Raw genomic sequence first — 21534 nt, 5'->3', positions numbered from 1 at the left:
CAAACGAAAGAAACGAGTCAACCTTTTTGAAAGAAAACTATTGGTTATTCAATGGTCCCGTAACGGTAAGATATGCAGTATTTGGGTTTGAAACCAGGTTCAGTTGACATGTGTTTGGCGCCGTTCTGTTCATGCTTTTTGGCATTATGTCGCCGCCGATATTTTGCACAGGCAAAAATCTTTCATGCCGTTGAAATTTGTAGGATTTTACTTTACTCCATATCGTATTTTTACAACTGCAACAGATTTCGCTAGTATTGACGATGATGAAGATTTTTCAACTGATGTTCACTATGAGTTACGTCTGTTAGTTTGTGCCACTAGGCCTAATTCTATATCTACCCGCAACCATGTATACTAATATTTTGGTAGAACTAATGGTTAAGCCTCTTTTAGGATGCATTTATTAGGGGGTGTTCTGACTTGTCAAAAACCCCAACACAGCCATCTTGGATTTTTGGATGAAATTTATGCTCGTTTGTTTACGGTTTGCCCTGAAAATGAATGTCCCCACCTCGGGCTGGTTATTCCCATCTACTGACGAAGTCGAATAACCTGTACATAAAAACATCTTGGCCTCTCCTTGCAGCCTCCCTCTTCCATTAGCCAAAAGCCTCCACTAATGCCATACGATCGCTTTCAATTGAGGTTGATGTCGTTCGCAAATCGCAGGAGTATATGCGACCGTGTGATGATAGTGCCGTTCATCTGCACGCCAGATCTCCTAATCGCTCCTCGAGTGCAACGCTGAACAATAAGTTCGAAAGTCTAAACTTGATTGCAAACTACCAAGCGTTCCACGTATTAGACTAATCAGTTTCACCAGAAAACCATGTTCAGACATTATATGCCACAGCTCCTTAAAAACATACGCCAAGCCAAGCCAGCCTTTAAAAACATACGCAACGCACAATCAACAAGAGAATACGGACCGGAACCATCGGCGAAGACCGTTGCGACGAAAAGGGACTAGCGATTGGAAACTCGGTTCGTGGAACTGCAAATCTCTCAACTTAATCGGGAGCACACGCATACTCGCCGAAGTGCTCAAGGACCATGGGTTCGGCATTGTAGAACTGCAGGAGTTTTGTTGAAAGGGATCAATGGTGCGAACGTTTAGAGGTAATCATACCACCTACCAGTGCTGCGGCAACACACACGAGCTGGAAACAGCTTTCATAGTGAAGGGCGATATCCAAAGGAGCGTGATCGGGTCAATGAAAGAATGTGCAGGTTAAGGATCAAAGGCCGGTTTTTCAACTTCAGCATAATCAACGTCCATAGCCCACACTCCGGAAGCACTGATGATGATAAGGACGCATTCTACGCGCAGTTGGAACGTGAGTACGACAGCTGCCCAAGCCACAACGTCAAAATCATCATAGGAGATTTGAACGCTGAGGTTGGCCAAGAGGAGGAGTTTAGACCGACTATTGGGAAGTTCAGCGCTCACCGGCTGACGAACTAAAACGGCCTACGACTAATTGATTTTGCCCCCTCCAAGAATATGGCCATTCGCAGCACCTACTTCCAACACAGCCTCCCGTATCGGTACACCTGGAGATCATCACTGCAGACAGAATCACAAATGGCTTCTCCGACATTATCGACTTCAGAACATATCGTGGCGCTAACATCGACTTTGACCACTATCTGGTGATGGTTAAACTGCGCCCAAAACTATCCGTCATCAACAATGTTCTGCACCGACGACCTTTTTCTTGAGAGGTACCCCTTCGAACTTTTGCATTAATTGAGGTACCCCCTATGATTTAAAAAAATAATCCTTACTCTTCAAGTATATGAAAAATAGACCTGAAAACTAACGGAATACATGGCTCTCCCTAAACTTTTCTGAAATTTTCATTTTTTAATCTTCCCAATAAAATTAAGTTTTACATCGAGGACTGACTGCAGGGACTGTTTTGACTATTGAAGGCTTCTGAGTATATTGGAAGGAAGCTTCGAGCCTTTTGGAAGTAGGGATTCCGCGCCTCTTCCGAGAGAATCTTCCAAGCCTCTTGAAGATAGGCTTCCGAGTCTCTTGAAAGGCGGCTTTCGAGCCACTTAAAAGGAGGCGTCCGAGCATCTTGAAAAGAAGCCTCTGAGCTGCTTTAAGGCATGCTTCCAAGCCTCTTGAAAAAAGAATTCCGAGCCCCTTGAAGAGAGGGTTCCGAGCTTCTCGAAAGATGGCTTCTACCCCACCAAGGGAGGCTTCGGAGCGTTTTGAAAGTAGGCTTCCGAGCCTCTTGGAATGAGGCTTTCAAGCCTCTCGGAATGAGGATTTCGAGCCTCTTGAAAGGAGGCTTCCGAGCCTTTTGAAAGAAGGCTTCCGAGCCTCTTGAAAGATGGCTTCCGAGCCTCTTGAAAGGAGGCTTCCGAGCCTCTTGAAAGGAAGTTTCCGAGCCTCTTGAAAAAGGCTTCCTGAGGCCTCTTGAAAGGTGGCTTCTGCGCCTCTTAAAGGAAGCTTCTGAGCCTCTGAAAAGGAGGCTTCCAGGCCTCTTGAAAGAAGGCTTCCAGGGCCTCTTGAAAGGAGGCTTCGAGCTTCTTGAAATAGCTTACGAGCCATTTTATGAAAAGGATTCCGGAAGGCTTCGAGCCTTTTGAAAGAAGGCATCAAGCCTTTTGAAAGAAAAAGCAGAAACACAAATTATAGAAAAAAGCTTGGCTTCCGGGCCACTTAAAAGAAAGTTTTCGAACCTCTTAAAATGCGGCTTCCGGGTCACTTGAAAGGAGGCTTCCGAGCTGCTTGGAAGGCGGCTTCCGAGAAGCGTAGAAGGATTCTTCCAATTCTCTTGCAACGAAGCAACTGAGCTTTATGGGAAAAAGTTTTCATGTCTCCCAAATGGAGGTTTTCAAATTTGTAGACTCTAGATTACATTCTGTTTTAGCCTGGTTGATTTCATAGAAGATTTTTAAAATTTGTTCATTCGAGGTTTTGCCTTTTTGATGTTTTTGTCTCACAACCCTTTATCCATTGTACTGGTTGTGGAGGTCAGGATTCAATAGGCCATGATCTACTGATCGCCATGCATATTATGTACAAGACAAAGTTTAAAAATAAAAATAAAATACAAAATTATTAAAATTTTATCAATAAGTTTTGATTCAAATTGTAATTCATCCGCCATTAAGCATTTCGTTCGAGGTACCCCCTAGGTTCGGCGAAGGTACCCCCAGGGGTACATGTACCCCAGGTTTAGAACCGCTGCTCTACGGACATGAAACATGGACAATGCTCGGAGAGGACTTGCAAGCACTCGGAGTATTCGAGAGACGGGTGTTTAGGACCATCTTTGGCGGTGTGCAAGAAGATGGTGTGTGGCGGCGAAGAATGAACCACGAGCTCGCCCAGCTCTACGGCGAACCCAGTATCCAGAAGGTAGCTAAAGCCGGAAGGGTACGATGGGCAGCGCATGTTGCAAGAATGCCGGACAGCAACCCTGCATAGATGGTTTTCGCTTCCGATCCGGCAGGTACGAGACGGCGTGCAGCGCAGTGAGCGAGGTCTGCTGACCAGGTACAGAACGACTTGACGAGCGTGGGGTGCATTCGAGGATGGAGAGATGCGGCCTCGGACCGTGTACTGTGGCGGTCAATTGTTGATTCAGTGTTATCAGCTTAGATGTAAGCTAGATAAATGAATGAAAGCTGCAGCAGAATTACTTTCGGATCGCATATCGATTCTTCAAAAAAAATCCGCAGCAAGTTGAGCGTCCAACATTCCTTGCCCTGACTTCAAATGCTGCTTTTTCATCTCACAATGTGCCTGGAGCTCCACTTCTCGCATCTCCCATTCTTGCCTCAGCTGTTCCTGCTTCGGCGAGTAGTTTCTTCCGCGCCTTCATCTGCTTTGCAAAGGCCTTCTCCTTGGCGAGTTGTTCCTCATTCAAATGCTTCTCAGTCGGATCTACATCGGAACCAACTGCCTGATCGGACCCTCCATCACTCTTTTGGCTGGTCTTCTTGCCAACTCGCGTTTTATTTCTTGAGTCCGGAACCTTCAACAGCTGAGCATTAGCGGTAACATACACAACCTCCAGATCTACGTCAGCACAGGAGAAATGAACCCACTGCCTACATTTGCCACATTGGATCAAATTCACATCCCCCGACATCGACTCCGACATTGAGCACAACAAACATTGCTGGTTTTTCGAAGAAGAGAAGCCATTCCGAAATAATCCGATATAAAATTTTTGATTTCGTTCGGACGGTCGGATATGAAACTCGAAACCGGTTCTTGGAAATCAACCAAAGGGATGATCAAACTGTAGAAGTGTGGGTTGTCTAAGAAGTTTCACAAAATTGAGCATTTTTTGTATAGTTTCTACTCACAATTTTGGTTTGTTTTCCTCCTTTGACGTCCGTTTGAATAGTCCTCTATGACCGTTTCTGTTTGTCCTACTTGATTTTTATGCTGTTTACTCTGTCAGAGTTTGCGTTATTGTGATCTGCTGACCAAACTGTATTTAATTCACTACAGCCACTAATACTATCTTTATTCCGAACTACTTCCTCAATACTACTCTAGCAATAAATACGCTATCAGTCCACTATTCTCAATTCGACCATTTGTTTACCTTTTTCTCCTCTACCTCTTCGACGCATGTTCTCGCTTGCTTTTATTTTCTCACCATTATATGAGCTGTTAACTAAAATCTACTTAATCGGTCAAACGTTGGTAGTGACGCGACGCCGTCTGGGCAAGGTTGCCAGAACAGGAACACTTCTTTTCAACTTATTCAGCATTTCCTCAGTATTTAATTGAAAACAACTACGAATTGTGCGGTCATCAAGCTCAAGCTCAAGCTCAATTTCCTCAGTAATTAATTGAAAGCTTTTCTATTCCCGCCACTGCATAAGTATGTATCCTGTGCGGCAAGTACCATGGATACACTATGTCCAGGGAATCGAAAATTTTTCCCACCCGAAAACATCCTAGACTGGATCAAGAATCGAACTCGACATCACCGTATTGGCAATCCTACGCCTTTGCTCGCAAAGACAACTGGAGAAATTATTCAATTGTATCAAAAAAATGAATCACAATTATATTTTGGACCGACACATTGTGTACCTCAAAAACCCCAGAATCATCCTTGGCGAACTTAATTGTACACCGTTGTTGTATTTTTATGCATCTACCGACTACCAACACTTTCTGGAAATATACAAAATGGCAATTATAGACAATTAGAATTTCTCTACACATTTCCTAATGAAATAACTAATTAATTACTTCTCATTTTTGTTTTGTTTCTATCCACACTTGTATGGTGGAAAATAAGTTACGTGCAACATCGATTTACTCACAAAACTACTCTGCAATGTTTCAGATTGTGTCCCTATTTATATCGCGGACAGCGCACGGACATCAGGTTTATAAATGGATACTATTGTGAAAATCTTTCTTTTTCAACTGGCATAACCTTCCTCGAACATTCTCAATAGTCTCACGTGTTTTTTTTATAATTTTACAGTTAAGGACGAACCTTCCGGAATTCACAACTAAATTCACTCGTGTGTTCAAAAGCACACCACTCAATACGAACAACTGTTATCTTTTTATTTCAGCTTTGTTGCGTCGCAGCTTGCATGAAATAATGAAATCGATAGAGTTGTGTGTTGCTTCCGTATTTAGTAGTTATTAGTATTTAGTGGTATGCCCTTGAAAACGCGTGTAAATTTAGTTTTGGATTCCGGGAGGCTTGTCTTTAAGGATGTATTGCACGGGATACTGTTTCAACATGTTCTATTATTAACCACCTCTCCGATTTTTCCTCTATATGTGGAATGATAAAGCTGAGTACTCATGTGTGCATTGTTTTCTACGGTACACCATTTTTAATATAAAATACGATTAGATTTTTCTTTCTGATAGGTTTTGATGAATTTAAATTTTCTGGTTTTGGGCAATTAATTTGGAATGGAGCCTACTAAGCTCAATCCACTATAAAATATTTCACACTCGAATATCAATGACAATTGTACGACTGCTTAGATCAATATCAAAATGGCGAGACATTTCCACGTTAAATCAAAAAGATACTGAATTGTCATTAGTTTACTATACATTTGGTATATGGGATTCTGTTTGTGATAGTCAATCTTAGCGACTAAATGAACCTGTTTCACAAATTCGATAATTTACAACTACATTTGCTACTACAACAATGAACCCATAAAAAGATACCTAATTCATCTGCCCTTTAACGAATATTCTTCGCCCAACTATATTCAGATACAAACTAGATATAGATACGATGGTTTAATTCCAATGGATTGACACTGAGGAGGAAGAAGTACCGTCGATAGGGACGTAGTAGCATAATACGAACCATCAATTGTATTCACAGTGCGCGGTGCGCACAGAATGTCACCTTACTGTGGCTTTTGGCGGCTTCCGTTCCCGCTGAGCTTCGCGTTCGGCCACATCGATCACGCCGATATTCATGCTGGCAACGTATCCATGGATCACAGAAATGGCTGTTTTGACGATAGCCACCGGGGCAGAGAACATCGCCAGCAATTTGAACGAAGAGATACCGAAGACTGCGGACATGGAAAAAATGACAAATAGACGTAGATATAATGATCCAGTACTGCACAGTAAGATAATCATGAATCCTAATGTGATACAAGCCAGATACTTACTAATTGGTCCCGGTGTGAAATGCAACAGGTACAAAGCCGCATAGAACAATTCGTTAAACAAGCACATGAAGCCGAGAACAGTTCGGTTGGTGTAGTACACTCGCATAATTGGATTACCAGACATATCAATGAACTTGTGCGATGTTTTACCCTGCAGAACAGTCCTATAAAACAAATAAAGATTCGTTGAAACCAACCGAAGGGAGGTCTAATCCATCGCAAAACATACGTGTGCAGATAGAACCAGTGACAGGCAACATCGATAGCCATCGACATCTGGAACCAGAACATGTACTTCGGGTAGAAGTAGCTGAGGGTTACCAACAAACCCATTGTTCCGCAACGGTCGGTCAACTGGTCGAGCATGGCGCCGAACTTTGTCGCTAAAAACAGAGAGAAAGTATTTTTGATTATCTTGAATAATAAAACAGATTTCGATGAGCTGTCTAGTACTATTAAAGGCCTGGTAGCGAGTGACTTTTAGTGACTTGGTCACTATTTTGAGTCAAGTCACTAAAAAGTCACTATTTGCATCCAAAAGTCACTAAAGTCACTATTTTTCGGAAAATGGTCACTAAAGTCACTATTTTTGCATTGCCTTGGAATGAAGTTCGAAATAAAAATCATTTGTGCCTACTATTATTATATTAATTCCATGTTTCTGAAAATCGTGAGGTTATTTCCGATTCATGTCAACTATGATCTTTTTCTTCACGAATGGAATTTGTTAAAGTACGAAAGGCTGACATCGAGTATAGAGTACAGAATTGAGGAATATTGGAACCAGAACCACGTCTGTTGGTGAGCGTTAATACCCTCCGGCGACAAGATAGTGGACAGCCTCAGTTTTATCACATGACAATCAGATTTGATTTTTCTCAACGTCACATTTTCCCAGGAAGTAAGCAGGTATTTTATTTTTTTCGTTTTGTTCTCTCAAATAGTAATACTAATTTGCCATATGATTTTTGAAACAACTTGTAAGCAATGCTGCCTGTCAAAACATCACCATAATGTAGATTAATCGCAAATGTGCATGAAAAAATGTTCACGTATAATCGTGTTTTTCTTGGATTATAATAATTTCCATGAAAAAAATCAATAAAGGTATCAATAAAGAGGGTAAGTAAAACGTTTTTAAACATGATTCAATTAGAAACCGTTTTCAGCTAATCTTTAATCATGATATTGATTGCAAGCTTTTTCTTGCCATTCTTACTATGCATAATATGTTTCACAAAATAAAACTTTCGATTGGGTCCCAAACCCGTCCAAGGAATGAAATTGTCAGTGTTGAAAAGATTGGAGTTTCCTTAATAAGCTCCACAACAAACATTTCATACATCCTCACGCAGTCATGACTTATTTTTATTTTAATATAAGGACTGTATCGAAAATAAGTTATCTACATTATTTTATTCGAATAAAATCGGATGAATTTTAAAAAATTATTAAAATTTGTCTAGCAATATAGGGGAACTGTTCCGTTTTCCATCTCACTGTACATATATTCATCTCATCGCAAAACAAAGAAATACTGAACCAATCTCGTCGCTTCTTTTTTGCTAACACGCGTGCTCACTGGTGAAAAAATCACAAAATGAGAAACAAACCAAATTCCTTTCCAGTGCTTTGTTTTAATAGGATGGAAATAGGAGCTATGAGATGAAGTGCCGAACCGTTCCCCTATGTTAATTTTGTTTGTTAAGTTTTATGAAAAAATATAATACTGAATAAATATTGCCATGTTCCAAAATTTATTCAAGTGTTTTTCTTCCTGGTAAAATTGCCTCATTTTAAAACATGATTACTTTCTGGTCCAAATTCCGGTCACTTGATTTTGATTTTCTTCCTTTTTCCGACAGGTTAACAAGCTTGTTGACCATGAATTTTTAATTTTGGGGGTGGATAGCGAAATGTTTGGTCAAATTATCCATCTCGATGCCCTTCTTACGGAGTCATGTGTCCAAAACTCAAATTTCCATATCACTTTCAATTTGAGATACATCGGAAACAACAAATTTTGAACAAAAAATCAAATTCTGATTTGAAACTTATCATATGAATACGTCGAATGAAGGGTAAAACAAACCAATACCTCCATGTGTTCCTGAGTAGCAACACTTTGAAAGTGGTTAACTTATTTTCGATACAGTCCTTAGTAGAAATTTGCAAAAAATAAAAAATAATCACATAAATTATGTTTCGTATTCAAGGATGAGTGAGAGTTGGATGAACACACCGATACATAAGAAGCATACGCATTTTTGGGATGTAAAATGTTACCGCCGCCGGGGGTGACAATGGGTCAAATGGGGGTGAGAATGGGTCACTGTTCCAACTACATATGTAGAATGCTTGTAGAAGAGATTTAAAGTTTTTGAGGACAAGAAAACTTAATTATATGATACCTTTTTACACGATTTTGTTATCAGATTTCCACATTGTCGGTGAGGGCGTTGACCCATTTTCACACCCAGACCCAGACCTGATGTCACCCCCGACAAAAGTATTAACAAATAAAGCGATTGAATCCCGTATATATTGGATCCGCTTCATTTGACTCCAAATCTCCATTATCCGGAAACTTTAATATTATCCGATGGCAAATTTATATAGTCGAAGTAAATAAACAAAGTACATCTTTTCGGAAAATTGAGTAAGTAGTAATCAAAGAATGAATATTAACATAAGAAAGATCATACACACAGCACACAGCAGATTTTACTCTTGAAGATTGCTGGAAGAAGATGTGGGCACCACTCGTCGCAAGCACGCTGTAGTGCACAAAGGCAGCTATATCAAATATCAATAACTGACCCCGCTAGTGGTAATACTTCACGTGTTTCACTGCTAGATGAATGCAAAGAGCATTGAAAAAATACACATTTTGAAATTAAAGTTTATTTAAATTTATGGATTTCTAGAGACCATGGTTTTATTGGATTTTCAAAATTTTCCTCGGAATGGCACGTCAAGCTCAAAATCTCAAAAGCTTCATTTAAATTTGTAATTCAACCATAGTTTAATAACGGATCAAATCGTACATTTAAAATCTCTTCATTATTTTAATAACTTTTTATTTTTCAAACAAATGGTCAAAAGATTTATAAGTTTTGTGAGTCCAAAAATTTCATCGTCTAAGAATCAATTAGACTATTTCATATCATTCTATACAATAATGTTGTTGTAATTATCAACATAATGTTGTAACTTACTACCCGTTCCCATGACGCCGGGTAGATACCTTCTCGTGGCATGTTACTTAACATGAGGTACCATGGTCACATTCCTAGCTTCTGGCTGATCCAACGAATACCATCCTCAATATCCAACTCCGTGGTACTAATGAGAGTGTCACTGAACTCTTCCTTGTTTTGTCTTTCCTTGATTTCTGATAGCATTCTAGATAAGGCTTTCAAAAATAAAACATTAATTTGCAATGAGAATTATACCGTAACAATGCTAATGCAACTTGTAGCTATTTACCCAACTTCATAAAAAAGTCACTATTTGGTCACTTTTTCTGCAATTGAAAGTCACTATTTGGTCACTTTTTTCGTCATCGTTGGTCACTAAAGTCACTATTTTGAACGGCATTCATCGCTACCAGCCCTGCTATTATGAAAGATGTTACTCTTTTTTAAATCTTTCTTTTCCCTTGTACAGACGTGTTTAATCAAGTTTACACCCAGGTTTTTTTTACACGGTTTGTTTGATCGTTTAAGACCTTCAGCGTCAATGAAGCAATGAGGTAACCCCACGAAAAAATTCACAAAAAATCAAAGAAAATTCAGGGGGTATTTAAAAAGCTGTGAAAGTTCAGGTTAGCCGAGAAATTGATGAATTCCAACCGTGTAAAAAAACCTGGGTGTATTTACTTTTCATAAGACAAGTTTGTACAATCCCATTTAATTCCACCACTTAATTGTACCTTGACAGACACGTATTTTTCGACCTCGAGTCAAGCATGAGACACTGAAGACGGGCCTTACTGTTGAGGTCGAAATACGTGTCTGTCAAGGTACAATTAAGTGGTAATTAAATGGGATTATACAAACTCGTCTTAGGACAAGTGAAGACATTCCACCAAAAGCTCAAAATAATTTTCTTAAAGTTTATTTAGTTTCGTTTATCGTTTGATTCCGAGTCCACAATTTAGTTGTTCCTGAACTTCACTTAGAAAATGAGTTCGTCAAAGTCAAAGATCATAATCTGCATAATCTGTTGGGTACTTTGGCATTAATGACCATTTGGCATAATCGTTGAAAAATCGAATCAAATACAATGGGCCGTTTGACTTAACGACCATTCGACAAAAAAGTGAATTGTATGAATAAATGATTTCCATTTTCCAAAGTGTGTTTTTTATTCTTTATTTATGTGTTTTTAAATTCTAGATTAAGTTCAACACCGGACCGAAGTATGTAAGTAAGGCGAAAGAGTACATGACTCCTTATTTAAAAGCACGCATTTGCTCGGAATAAACCAAAAAAAGTAAAAGACCTCTTTTTTAAATATACGCATTCGCCCGGAAAAAGGCAAAAAAGTAGATGACTTCTTCTTTAAGTATGCATTTGACCGGAAAAAGGCAAAAGAGCAGAAGTCTTGAAAAGATTCCTTCTTCAAAATTACTCATTTGCCCGGAATAAGGCATAAGAGTAGATGATTTCTTCTTTAAAGATATGCATTTTCTCGGAAAAAATGCAGAAGAGTACACTGCTAAAAATAACTATATAAAGTATATGTGTCGCGATTATAGATTTTGCAATAGCACCACCCTAATATAATCGATATGGATCCACACATAAATCAAATTATTGCGCTAAAATCCATCATAACTAAAATCTATGGATTTTTGCCAATAAAATAGTGTGGATTGTAGTGTAGATAACTCCTTCTTTAAAAGCATGCATTTGCCCGGAATGAGGCAAAAGAGTAGATGGCCCCTTCTTCAAAAGTACGGCTTTTTCCGGAAAAAGACAGAAGACTAGACCCATTCTTCAAAAGAACACATTCGTCCGGAAAAAGTCGAAGCTTATATGATTTCTTTTCTACGCATAGGATCGGAATGAGACAATTGAGCAGATGATTCCATCTTTTAAAGCACACAATTTCTGTTTATAACGTTTATAACGCATTTGCTTAGAAGAATTCTTATGAGTAGATCATTCGTTCATTCTAAGCATGCATTAGATTTTTTTAAATCGCATTTTAAGGAATAAAGGCAAATTAGTACATTGTTTCTTCATTTCAATCATGAATTTACCTGAATTATGCGAAAAAGAAAATCACTTCTAAAACACGCATATGCCCAGAATAAGGCAATAAGACAGATGACTCTTGTAAAGCGAGCTTCTGCCTAGAGTTTTTATAATTATTTTAATTTTTACACTAAATGGTCATAAGCTGTATGGTCGTTATGCCAAATGGCCCTAAAATCATTGACTATTTTTTTTCTTTACTATGCCAAACGATCGTCATGCCAAATATTTGGCCCCGCTATTCAACTCGGTATCCCAAATAGCATTATGCTATTTGTGGTAGCCCTTGAGTTAACTCGTCTCTAGGGAGACGGAATGAGGAGTTGTGAGTAGAGATGGCTGATTTCTAGATCCTCGATTTTTTAAAACTGGGATTTGGAGCTGACAGCAAATAACAGCAAGTATCAATTTTTTTACTCTTTATTAAAGTGTTTCAGCAAGTATCAATCGATAATTGACCTTTCCCGTCAAAAACTTTTATTCGCTCAATCGATTCTTTATTTTATTTAAGGTCAACTTTCCCAAAAGAACCCATATTTTGGACGCCTCCAAATATGTTTAAAATTTAAAAAAACAAATCAAAAAATGCTGTCAAGATTGGCCTAACCTTTGCTCGACGTTGAATAAACATCGGGTTAATTTTTCAGGCCGGTTCACACGTGCAGCACTTTTTCCGGTTTTGTTTTCGATTTTTAAAATAGTTAGAGGCTTAAAAAATATGGCTAAATAAGCCAAAGAATCGACAAAGAATCGAAGGTCAATTGAAAATAAAGAATAGATTGTTCGAATAGGAAAGGTCAAAAAAAAAAAAAGTTAAGAAACAGTTTCTGTCGAAGCTTAGTTGTCTGTATGGGAGGAGTTTGACGAACAGATCAGTAAGCTTCGAGATCATATTATGACCCAGTTGCTGCCATAATCAAAGGCGCTAGGTACGCCCCAAGTAACCAAAAGTTGCTTTAAGAGTACGTTTTGACGTTGGACTTACGTCTTTCTTTACTATACTGGGTGTCATTTAGATTTTGGAAATCGAGAGCGTTACCGCTGGAAGGAAGATTTTGAACGCTACTAGGAGCGTCCACAAATTACGTAACGCTTAGTGGAGGGAGGGGGGTTGAGCAAAGTGTGACGATCCATAAAAAAGTTCAAATGTTTCATACAAAAAGTGTGATTTATGAGGGAGGGGGTTGAAAATGTCCAATATTTGCGTTACGTAATTAATGGATCTTCCCTAGTGCCTTTATCTTTCGATGGATTTTAAGATTTATATATCAATCGACTCCGACACTCTCCAGCATTTTGCCTATTTCACTGAAACTTAAGATTATTAACGATAAGCTATTGAAATTTTCAATTCTTGTCAAAGCCAGCAAAATTTTCATATGTAACGAATCCTGTGCATTCCTAACACGGACATCAGAATGCGGTATGTCAGGGCCTTCGGGTCCGTCGGAAGATTTTCTTTGTGTATAAAAGAAGCAGTGCCTGCCGCGGGCGAGTCATTACAATTTGTGACAGCAGCGCGTATTGACGTGCTTTTAGCTCGCGCATTTTCGTTTCGTTCGTTCATTCGCTGTGTTTACCTACACAGCGACAGCATCTGATCACCAGGGCACTAAGGGGTAACTTGACCAAAATCATGGCCAAAATTATATTTCGGCGTTTTTCGGTAGGTTTTGCATTTATGATGCAAAAACATAGTAATAATCGATTTTCGAACATTTTTACAGGTGCAAATTCACCTACCAGTGAGAAAATGACCTTTCTTGATATGTTCAAAATGAAATTATAAACTGATACAGAAGCGACAGCTCCATGACAGTTCATGTTTTCACACACTTTTGTCCTTAATTCACGTGGGAAACGTGGAAAATGAAAAATCTCGCGTAGCATTTGATAAGGGCCTATTACAGAAAGGTAAACATTAATCGATTCAAAAATATTAGATTCCCATTTCACAAGTTTATTATATTTTAGCAGCGAAAGCTACCTAGAACGTACAATCAACACTGATTACTTACGCATAACATCAGTTGCATCGTAAAATTTGAAATTGATTAAACAAAAGTCTGGCTATTGTTTTGCACCCTCGTTCATAAACTTTTTGCTTAAGGTCATTTCTGACAGAATCCAAGTTTCAAAGTGCTCGCGTTTTCGGGGCATACCACTCGATACGGAAGCAACGCACAACTGTCATTTTATTTTTCACGCATGCTGACGCAGCAAAGCTGAATCAACAAAAATTACAGTTGTCCGCCGCCTCATATCGAGTGGTGCCCTGAAAACGCGAGGAGCACTTTGAAACATGGATTCTGTCAGGAGTGACCTTAAACATGTTCATCTTACAATAACATAGGATTGATTATTTTGGAGAGGAAATGTTTTCTTTCTATTTCCTGTTTTGGTCCTATGTACAAGGTTGCCTCATATGGTTACTTCACTTAAGACCAAGTAGACTGCTTATTCGAATTGTTTCTATTTAGCTTGAAGTGGCACTTGCCCGCTTTATCCCCTACCCTATATTATTTCTTTGCTTCAGCTTGTCTACATAATATCAACTATTATGTATGTAAGTTATATCGAGTTTTACATATCTGTTGTCAATGCAATCGCCAAATTCAATACTAATGATATTTAGATTTTTCATAAGATTGGTTAGTGGGAAGGAGATGAAAGATAATAGAGCATTCGCTATGCTTTGTAGAGATTTAAATGAGTAGCAGATGCCCCAAACTAACATTATTATTTGAGGGTTAGGTTACAAAATTGTATTAAAAAGTTTTTTTTTAATCGGCTCCGTAACGCTCTACAGCATTTGAGCCTACCAAATGAACGAATGCATAAAAACAGAGTATGTTACTGTTGTATTCAATCATTTCTATGTGTCAAATGCCTCGAAAACCAGAAAAAGCTATCTGCGGAATTTTTCTGCCTAGGGTTTCTTACCCCATTCCCTGGCCTAACATGCATTACGACTGCTTTATTTAATTGATAGTTTTGACAGGAAGAAACTTCTCCTGAATTTTGTGGGCTGTATAATACTGCATTGAGGTTCACTTCTGCTTAAAAATAGCTATTCATGTGCTAAATATCGTTCAAAACAGCTTTTATTTCATTTAAAGTAACGAGGTACAGCACTCATTTCGGTCATAAAGGATTCCCATTCCGGCATACAAAAACCAGTTCCCGGCCTAAGCAAAAATTTCACTCAATCACTCAACATTTTACTCTCATTCTCTCTCAGGACGGTAGAAAATGCGACGTAAACAAAAATATGCACGTTCCACGACAACAAGATGCCAGATGGTATTATTCATAATCATTTTTATTTGGTTGAGAAGATATATTTACTCATTCAAATTTTTCCAAATACTTAAAAACAATATGTTTTCACCTTTTAAAATGGAGATAATTATATATAATATGACAGCCTCAACGTATTAGACAGTTTTCCTAATAAAGATGAAGGATTATTTTCATAATCCTGGCTTTTTAACAACACAATTGGTGTGGCTAGAGGTTCTTGGGCCGAGGTGAATTTTTGTTCGGTTTGAGAATACGTTTTAAAATGTATTCTAATATGTTTAAATAAGTTCTAGTGAAACGAACAAATAAGAATAATTGAAGTAAGTGTGTTTAGAATTATGGTGTGGTGATTAACAGCTTCAAGCGATGATTGTATCGAGCACTGTGAGGATTTTCAGGTAGGTGTTTATTTGATGATACCGTTTTGTAAAAGTGGAAAGAATCACTCCGGCTCAGTGGTGTGGCATCGAGAGCGAAATTTTGAAATCTACATTTTTATTTTCTACAATTGGATCAATTAGAGTAAAACAAGTGATTGGAAAATATTGAGTATTGTGAAAAATAAATGGGAGACTTTTAAAAATTATCAATAATAAACCTACGGCTTCCAAACAGTATAAATCATTAGTTTTCTGTGCAGTGAGCTGGGAACCAAGTCAATAGGCCCAAGTAGTGATTTACCCTATATACTGTTGAAAACAATGGCGGAAAATATGAAAACAACCTATTTTGAAGTTACTCGCAAATTCGTTTGCGGACGAGTGCCGGATGATCTTTAACCCGCAATGGAAAGATGAAAGCCTATATTTTCATGTGTGTACAATCTCGTAGCGGAATACGAGGGAGTACTTCTACTTTTTAATAATGAAGTTTGTTAAAAATGTCAAAAACTCCATGTTATTTATGTTTATGAAATAATATCTTAATGTTAAATATAATTCATATTCCAACTCATGGAGGTCCTAGGGCAGTCTATAAATGATGTTTGTGTACTATAAACCTAACATTATATGTGTTTGTTAAGATTAGTCAGCAGTGGTAACTGATCTTTGTCTTACGGCACGCTAAAACCATCAAATTAACATGATTTTGAAAAGGTTGTCATTAATAATAATAAGGAACAAACGTAAAAATTTCAATGACACATAATGGAGATAATATTGAAGAATATTCTAAAAATATAATACTATGCAAAAGTTCGAAAAACGAGAAAGGGTTTTTGGCCAGCCATTTGTTCTAGCTACTCCACCGTGCAGCGGTAGAACTGCCGGTGGGTCTGCGAATATGCATGAAAGAAGTGGGCGAATTTTTTTGTCATCCTGTGCTTGATGATGGTCGCGTGCGATGGTGTCGGTTGCGATGGATGCAATCGCCCATCGCATCGCTCGGAGTTCGGTGGTGGTTGAAGAAGAATAAAATTAGAGAGATTTGGTCTGCTCAGGTGATTGGTTTCATAATTCAAATGATCCCAGGATGAGTACGAGCCATGTCATATGACTGACCATATGCTTGGTACTAAACGACATGTACATTAAAACATTTCTGATTTCATATAAAAAATCAACTACACTGATGAAAATAAAAATTTAATTAAAATAATTACTTTCATTTATTTGCAGAAGGTATTAGCAATCACAATCAGCAATAGTGTTAATATCCACTTTAAATTAGAAAATTTTGCTGAATTACATGTTTTAAAAAAGTCCGCAAAAAATAATTTGCAGAAGAATATTTAAATAAACTTTATCTTATACTTTGTTTTTATTTTCTGAGAAATTGTATCATTAAACTTGACGTAGACATGGAGTTTGGAATCAAACATTATATAATTTTTCGTTGATGTATTAGCAGTATCTCCTCTATTATAGTAGGGTCACTGCTCCTTGACTTGTTTCTTATTGTTGTGATTTTTTTCATCGGTAAGCACGCATGGTAGTAAAAAGAAGCAATTTGGAAATTGGTATTGCATTTCTTTGTTTGGAAACGGGACAGTTCCCCAAAATAGCAAATTTTGCCTAAGTCTGAAAATTTTATAAATAGAATTGTTTTAACTTCAAATACTATCATCAATGAGAGATCTATAAATGCCCTACACTTGCTTGAGTAGGGGCTTAATAGTTAGAAACAAAGCAATTCTTATTATGTATTTAATTATTAGTTTTATTTCCAGAGGTTTTGAATAAACAAATTGTATAATTCTTCACAGCATGGAAGTTGTCGTTTCCAATATCAATACCTATAATCAGACTAATAGACCCAAAAGTTAAAAGTTAAATGTAAATATGTTACGTTTATACAAGTCCTACGTCTACTCGCGGTTATGTTGAAAATATTACCCATTGCTCGTTTTTCGCTTAATCAACTTCTACTGAGCTGCTTAAGCGAAAAACGTACTTAAAGGATCTTTTGGTTACTTAAGACCACTTCCGAAAGTTAGCAATCCCTTTGTTATGGTGAGAGCAGGTAAAAACAATTTATCCGAGGTTACATCAGTTGGTCTTGAAAAGATTTTTGTATTACAGGTACTTCAAGGTCATGCGTGAGAAAATGGCACAAATTTGTAATAAGCGACTTATCCGACTAACACCGGAGAAAAAAACAGTCCACTAGAAATGAGTTGCATATCAAGAAGTCACTAGAAGTTCACATTAAAAATGAACTCCGATAATTTGAATGATGTTTCGTCAAACCACCGGGGCTTCATAGTTTTTTGAATGAACTAACAAGCCGTTAAAATAAGTCAGCTCATTTAAGTGAACACTTGCTTCAGAGCCGCTCATCTGAATGAACAGTTTTGCCCATCACTAGTTGCGAGTTCGATTTGAAATAACAACATGAATATCAGCCAAGATTGAGAAAACTGTTATCCCATTCTAAATCTAACTCTTCCAATTCCAATGACCTAATAATATTTTCTATTAGAGGTAGTTGAACATGCATACGAGATCAAAAAATATTGTAAATTACCCTATGCATGCGAGCAGGTGGAACCTGCTTATGTCGACCTCTTTCATCGCACCTTTCAAGTGTCGTAAGAACGAAATTCTCCTTTAAAATATTAAGTTTTACTGTGAAAAATGTGATCGATGCTACCCAAAACTGTTAATAATCAAGAATTTTATAAAATCGAACTGCTTATCTCGAACCATTACGAAGTATTGTGCTTTATCAGAGAGATAAGCACTTTAATTCCTGAAGATAGCAAAACCGCATTAGTCCCCTTCGACGTTATGCAACTTCTAAGCTTTCACTATTTCTCCGTTTATCCTTTAATTAAATTAATCAATTGGTTTGGCGTTCGCATGCAACGTTGTCCTTCAAACACTTACATTGATTGAAATGTCTGGCAGCATGTCCATCGAGGGCATCAAGTACGACGCTCACGATGTAGCACCAGCCGGCGATCACGTAGTTGGTAGGCATGTAGTAGAATGAAACGATCGCCAGCACGATCCGGGCATAGCCTGCAAAGGAGAGGAAAATTGGCCGAATTGAAACATAAATAAACAATATTCCAGATTCCGTATGACGCCGCAGTCGTACAGAAAATCAATATCTTCCCTCACAGCAGTACAATCGTCATCGCAAGAGTGGTTCATATCGTTCAAATGCGCTTAGTTTGTTTAAATAGATATGCGATGCGAATATTATAACGTTTATTCGCCTTTTTATTAGCTTTACAAAAATCTCTTATTTTCGCCAAATATTATAGTTCTTATTGTTATGCAGAAATTTTGAACTTGTGTACGCACGTGGATCACATTTTTTCATTTTCTGCAGCGATATGATCGAAATAGGAGCATGTTTATAGAGGAACAGATTTGACATAAAGGCATCATTTAAGATTTACTTAATATATTTCTTAATTAAGACTTGTAAATTAGATAGACAGACGAAAAACAAAATACACCTACATTCATTAGCAAGGCACTTCTGAACCACTCTACAAACTGTACTCAGTTTGTTGTTGCTATTCCGTTCCGATGAGATGGGAAATATGTATTCGCCACTCGGCTCCACCCATCCTTAGACCAAACCACCCACCCACCCACCGAACCAAACCGAAGGAAATCAAATGCAAGGGCGAAGAAAGGACTCAACATTAATTGGAGATGAATCGAAGAAAAAGTCACTTACCAATCAGATTCGGCACGAAGACAAAAATATTCTCCTTTCCGTGGATTGATGATGCAAGCAGTTAACCCTTAGCGGCGTCCTAACTGCGGAAAAATTACAGACAAACTTTCGGTTTTCAACCGCAGGAAATACTTTCTGTGGGAAATGTTGCGCTGTAATCGCTTTCTACCTTCGCTGCACTTCAACTCCGAATCAGAACTGTGTTTGATTTGAGTTGGTGAGCCCGACGAGACAAATAAATTCGCACCTTCTCGTTCGCTCTTTATTGTGACATGACGGCAAACAGTGGGCCAGCCAGTCGAATTTGTGCTGAAGGACGCGGTGATGATTTCTGTGGGTTTTGAAGTAATTTTTGAATTTTGCTTGTCCAAAATAGAAAACTGATTTAAAATTTAATCGTGTTTTGTATTTCCATTTTTTAGTTTTGTTGAAGGAACCTGTCAACATCTTCTAATATATATTGTTGCTTGTTGATACGAATTTGTTCTGAGCAGTCCCGCTGATAAAACACGCAGTTGATTGGGAAGCATATGATCTGTAATGAATTGCAATTTTGAAAGTTTTACAAAAATTTCCAGTTCAATCAAAATTAATTGCCTATATTGGGGATTAAACCACCGACTTGGACATTATTTACAATATTGTGAAAACTCATATGTGAATATGTACATTATGTGGAAGATATTGATTTGAAAATGTATTGGAGGTAACCACTTTCCCTTCGATGGGACTCGAACCACGACCCTCAGCACGCTGGACTGGTGCTTTAACCAACTAAGCTACAAAGGACCTCCGTCGGTCTTCTCAACCTAGCGGCTACTGAACGAGCTCGAGATTCCCAAATTGGACACATAGTCAAATCACTCGCAATCCATTTGTCAATCCAACACTTCCACATGTGTATGGTTCACGTTCACGACTTGAAGTCGAGTCAAGTACAGACACTGAAGACGACCACACAGTTGTGGTCGAAATACGTCGGATATTAAATAGAAACCACCAGTACACTTTTCTAATTTCTTTAGTTTATTCTGAATCAATTATCCAACACCCTGACGAATACACACTTGCTCGTAGCTCGCCCAACACTCTACTCTCTCGCCGCGTCTTCAGTGCACCTTAACCTACCCCATCTTTACATATAATCAGGGTCGTGGTTAGGGCACGACCGACACCTTCCTATAATCAATAGTCATAAACAGCTTTAGTTTGATAGTCGCTCAAATATGTGGCGGCGCGTAGTGATCGCATTCCGACCTCGAATCTACAAGTTGATCCCTGGATCTGGTTCAGTATCCCTAGATTTCGCCATTGTCTCGTGATCTTCAGGTGGCGTTTTACTCAGCAACGCAGCTTCAGATGAGCTACGTTGCGGTGGATGATGCGTTTTGATTCCAGTTGACCGCAGTGTTGCATCCGAACCATTCATTTTGATGATCTCGAACTCTTCCCGGACCAAAAGTCGTTGATAATTTGTTGCTACTTATGCATTTCGCTTTGCGACAACTACATCCCCTCTTTGAGTTCGGAAAGCTTTCTGCATGACGAAGCGAGTGTCACTGTATTCCGCATCTTTCCTGTTTTTTCGACCAATCTCAGTCCCGAATCTCCTCTCTGCGTTCATTCAGGAAACCTTCTGTGGTGTCCATACTAGGAAGCCTTGTCATGTAAAACCACTTCCAGAACATGAGAGAGGACGGCGCTTCCTGGTTGTCGCATGCGGTGTAGAGTTATACATTAAGTAAAACGAACATGAAATCCCAAACCCAATCCACGCTTATATTCCTAAAAGCTTATTTTCATGAAAGTGTTTCAGAATAGTCTTATCCCAACTAACAATTTTGTTGTGCTAAAGCTTCAACTTCTAGCCTTTGGCTGTATAATATTTGAATCTAAAAGCAGCCAATGCTGAATAAAAGAAAAGCCTGGGCAAATAATCCCTTAAACTTCCAACTCGACTGTTACCCAAATATTCATCAGCTATTGGGTCAGTTTAGTACCGAATATGGCTTTCATCTTTTATCGTTTATGCAGCTTTCATATATTCATAAAACAGCTCTGTCTGAATTCAGCAACAAAGCTCATCGGTTAAGAGCTCATGTATGTCAATTGAGTGGCTTATAATAGCAACTTCCATATTATGGTGAGTGAGCAGATTCAAAATGAAAACGTT

At 38.3% G+C, this 21534-nt stretch overlaps 1 protein-coding gene across 1 annotated transcript; it reads right to left on the bottom strand.

The window, feature by feature from the left end:
• Positions 1 to 3758: 3758 nt before the first annotated feature.
• On the bottom strand, positions 3759 to 19404 carry LOC134203457 (CDP-diacylglycerol--inositol 3-phosphatidyltransferase-like; the record flags this gene model as incomplete). The annotated part of the gene is made up of 6 exons (XM_062678336.1): positions 3759 to 4148; positions 6389 to 6555; positions 6658 to 6821; positions 6887 to 7040; positions 18554 to 18688; positions 19362 to 19404. Coding segments are annotated over 6 exons (1053 nt in total), but the record flags the coding sequence as incomplete, so codon positions are not given.
• Positions 19405 to 21534: the final 2130 nt, after the last annotated feature.

The sequence above is a fragment of the Armigeres subalbatus genome, unplaced genomic scaffold (assembly GCF_024139115.2).
Source record: "Armigeres subalbatus isolate Guangzhou_Male unplaced genomic scaffold, GZ_Asu_2 Contig1858, whole genome shotgun sequence".
Taxonomy (NCBI): domain Eukaryota; kingdom Metazoa; phylum Arthropoda; class Insecta; order Diptera; family Culicidae; genus Armigeres; species Armigeres subalbatus.
This window is presented reverse-complemented; position numbering and strand designations above follow the sequence as displayed.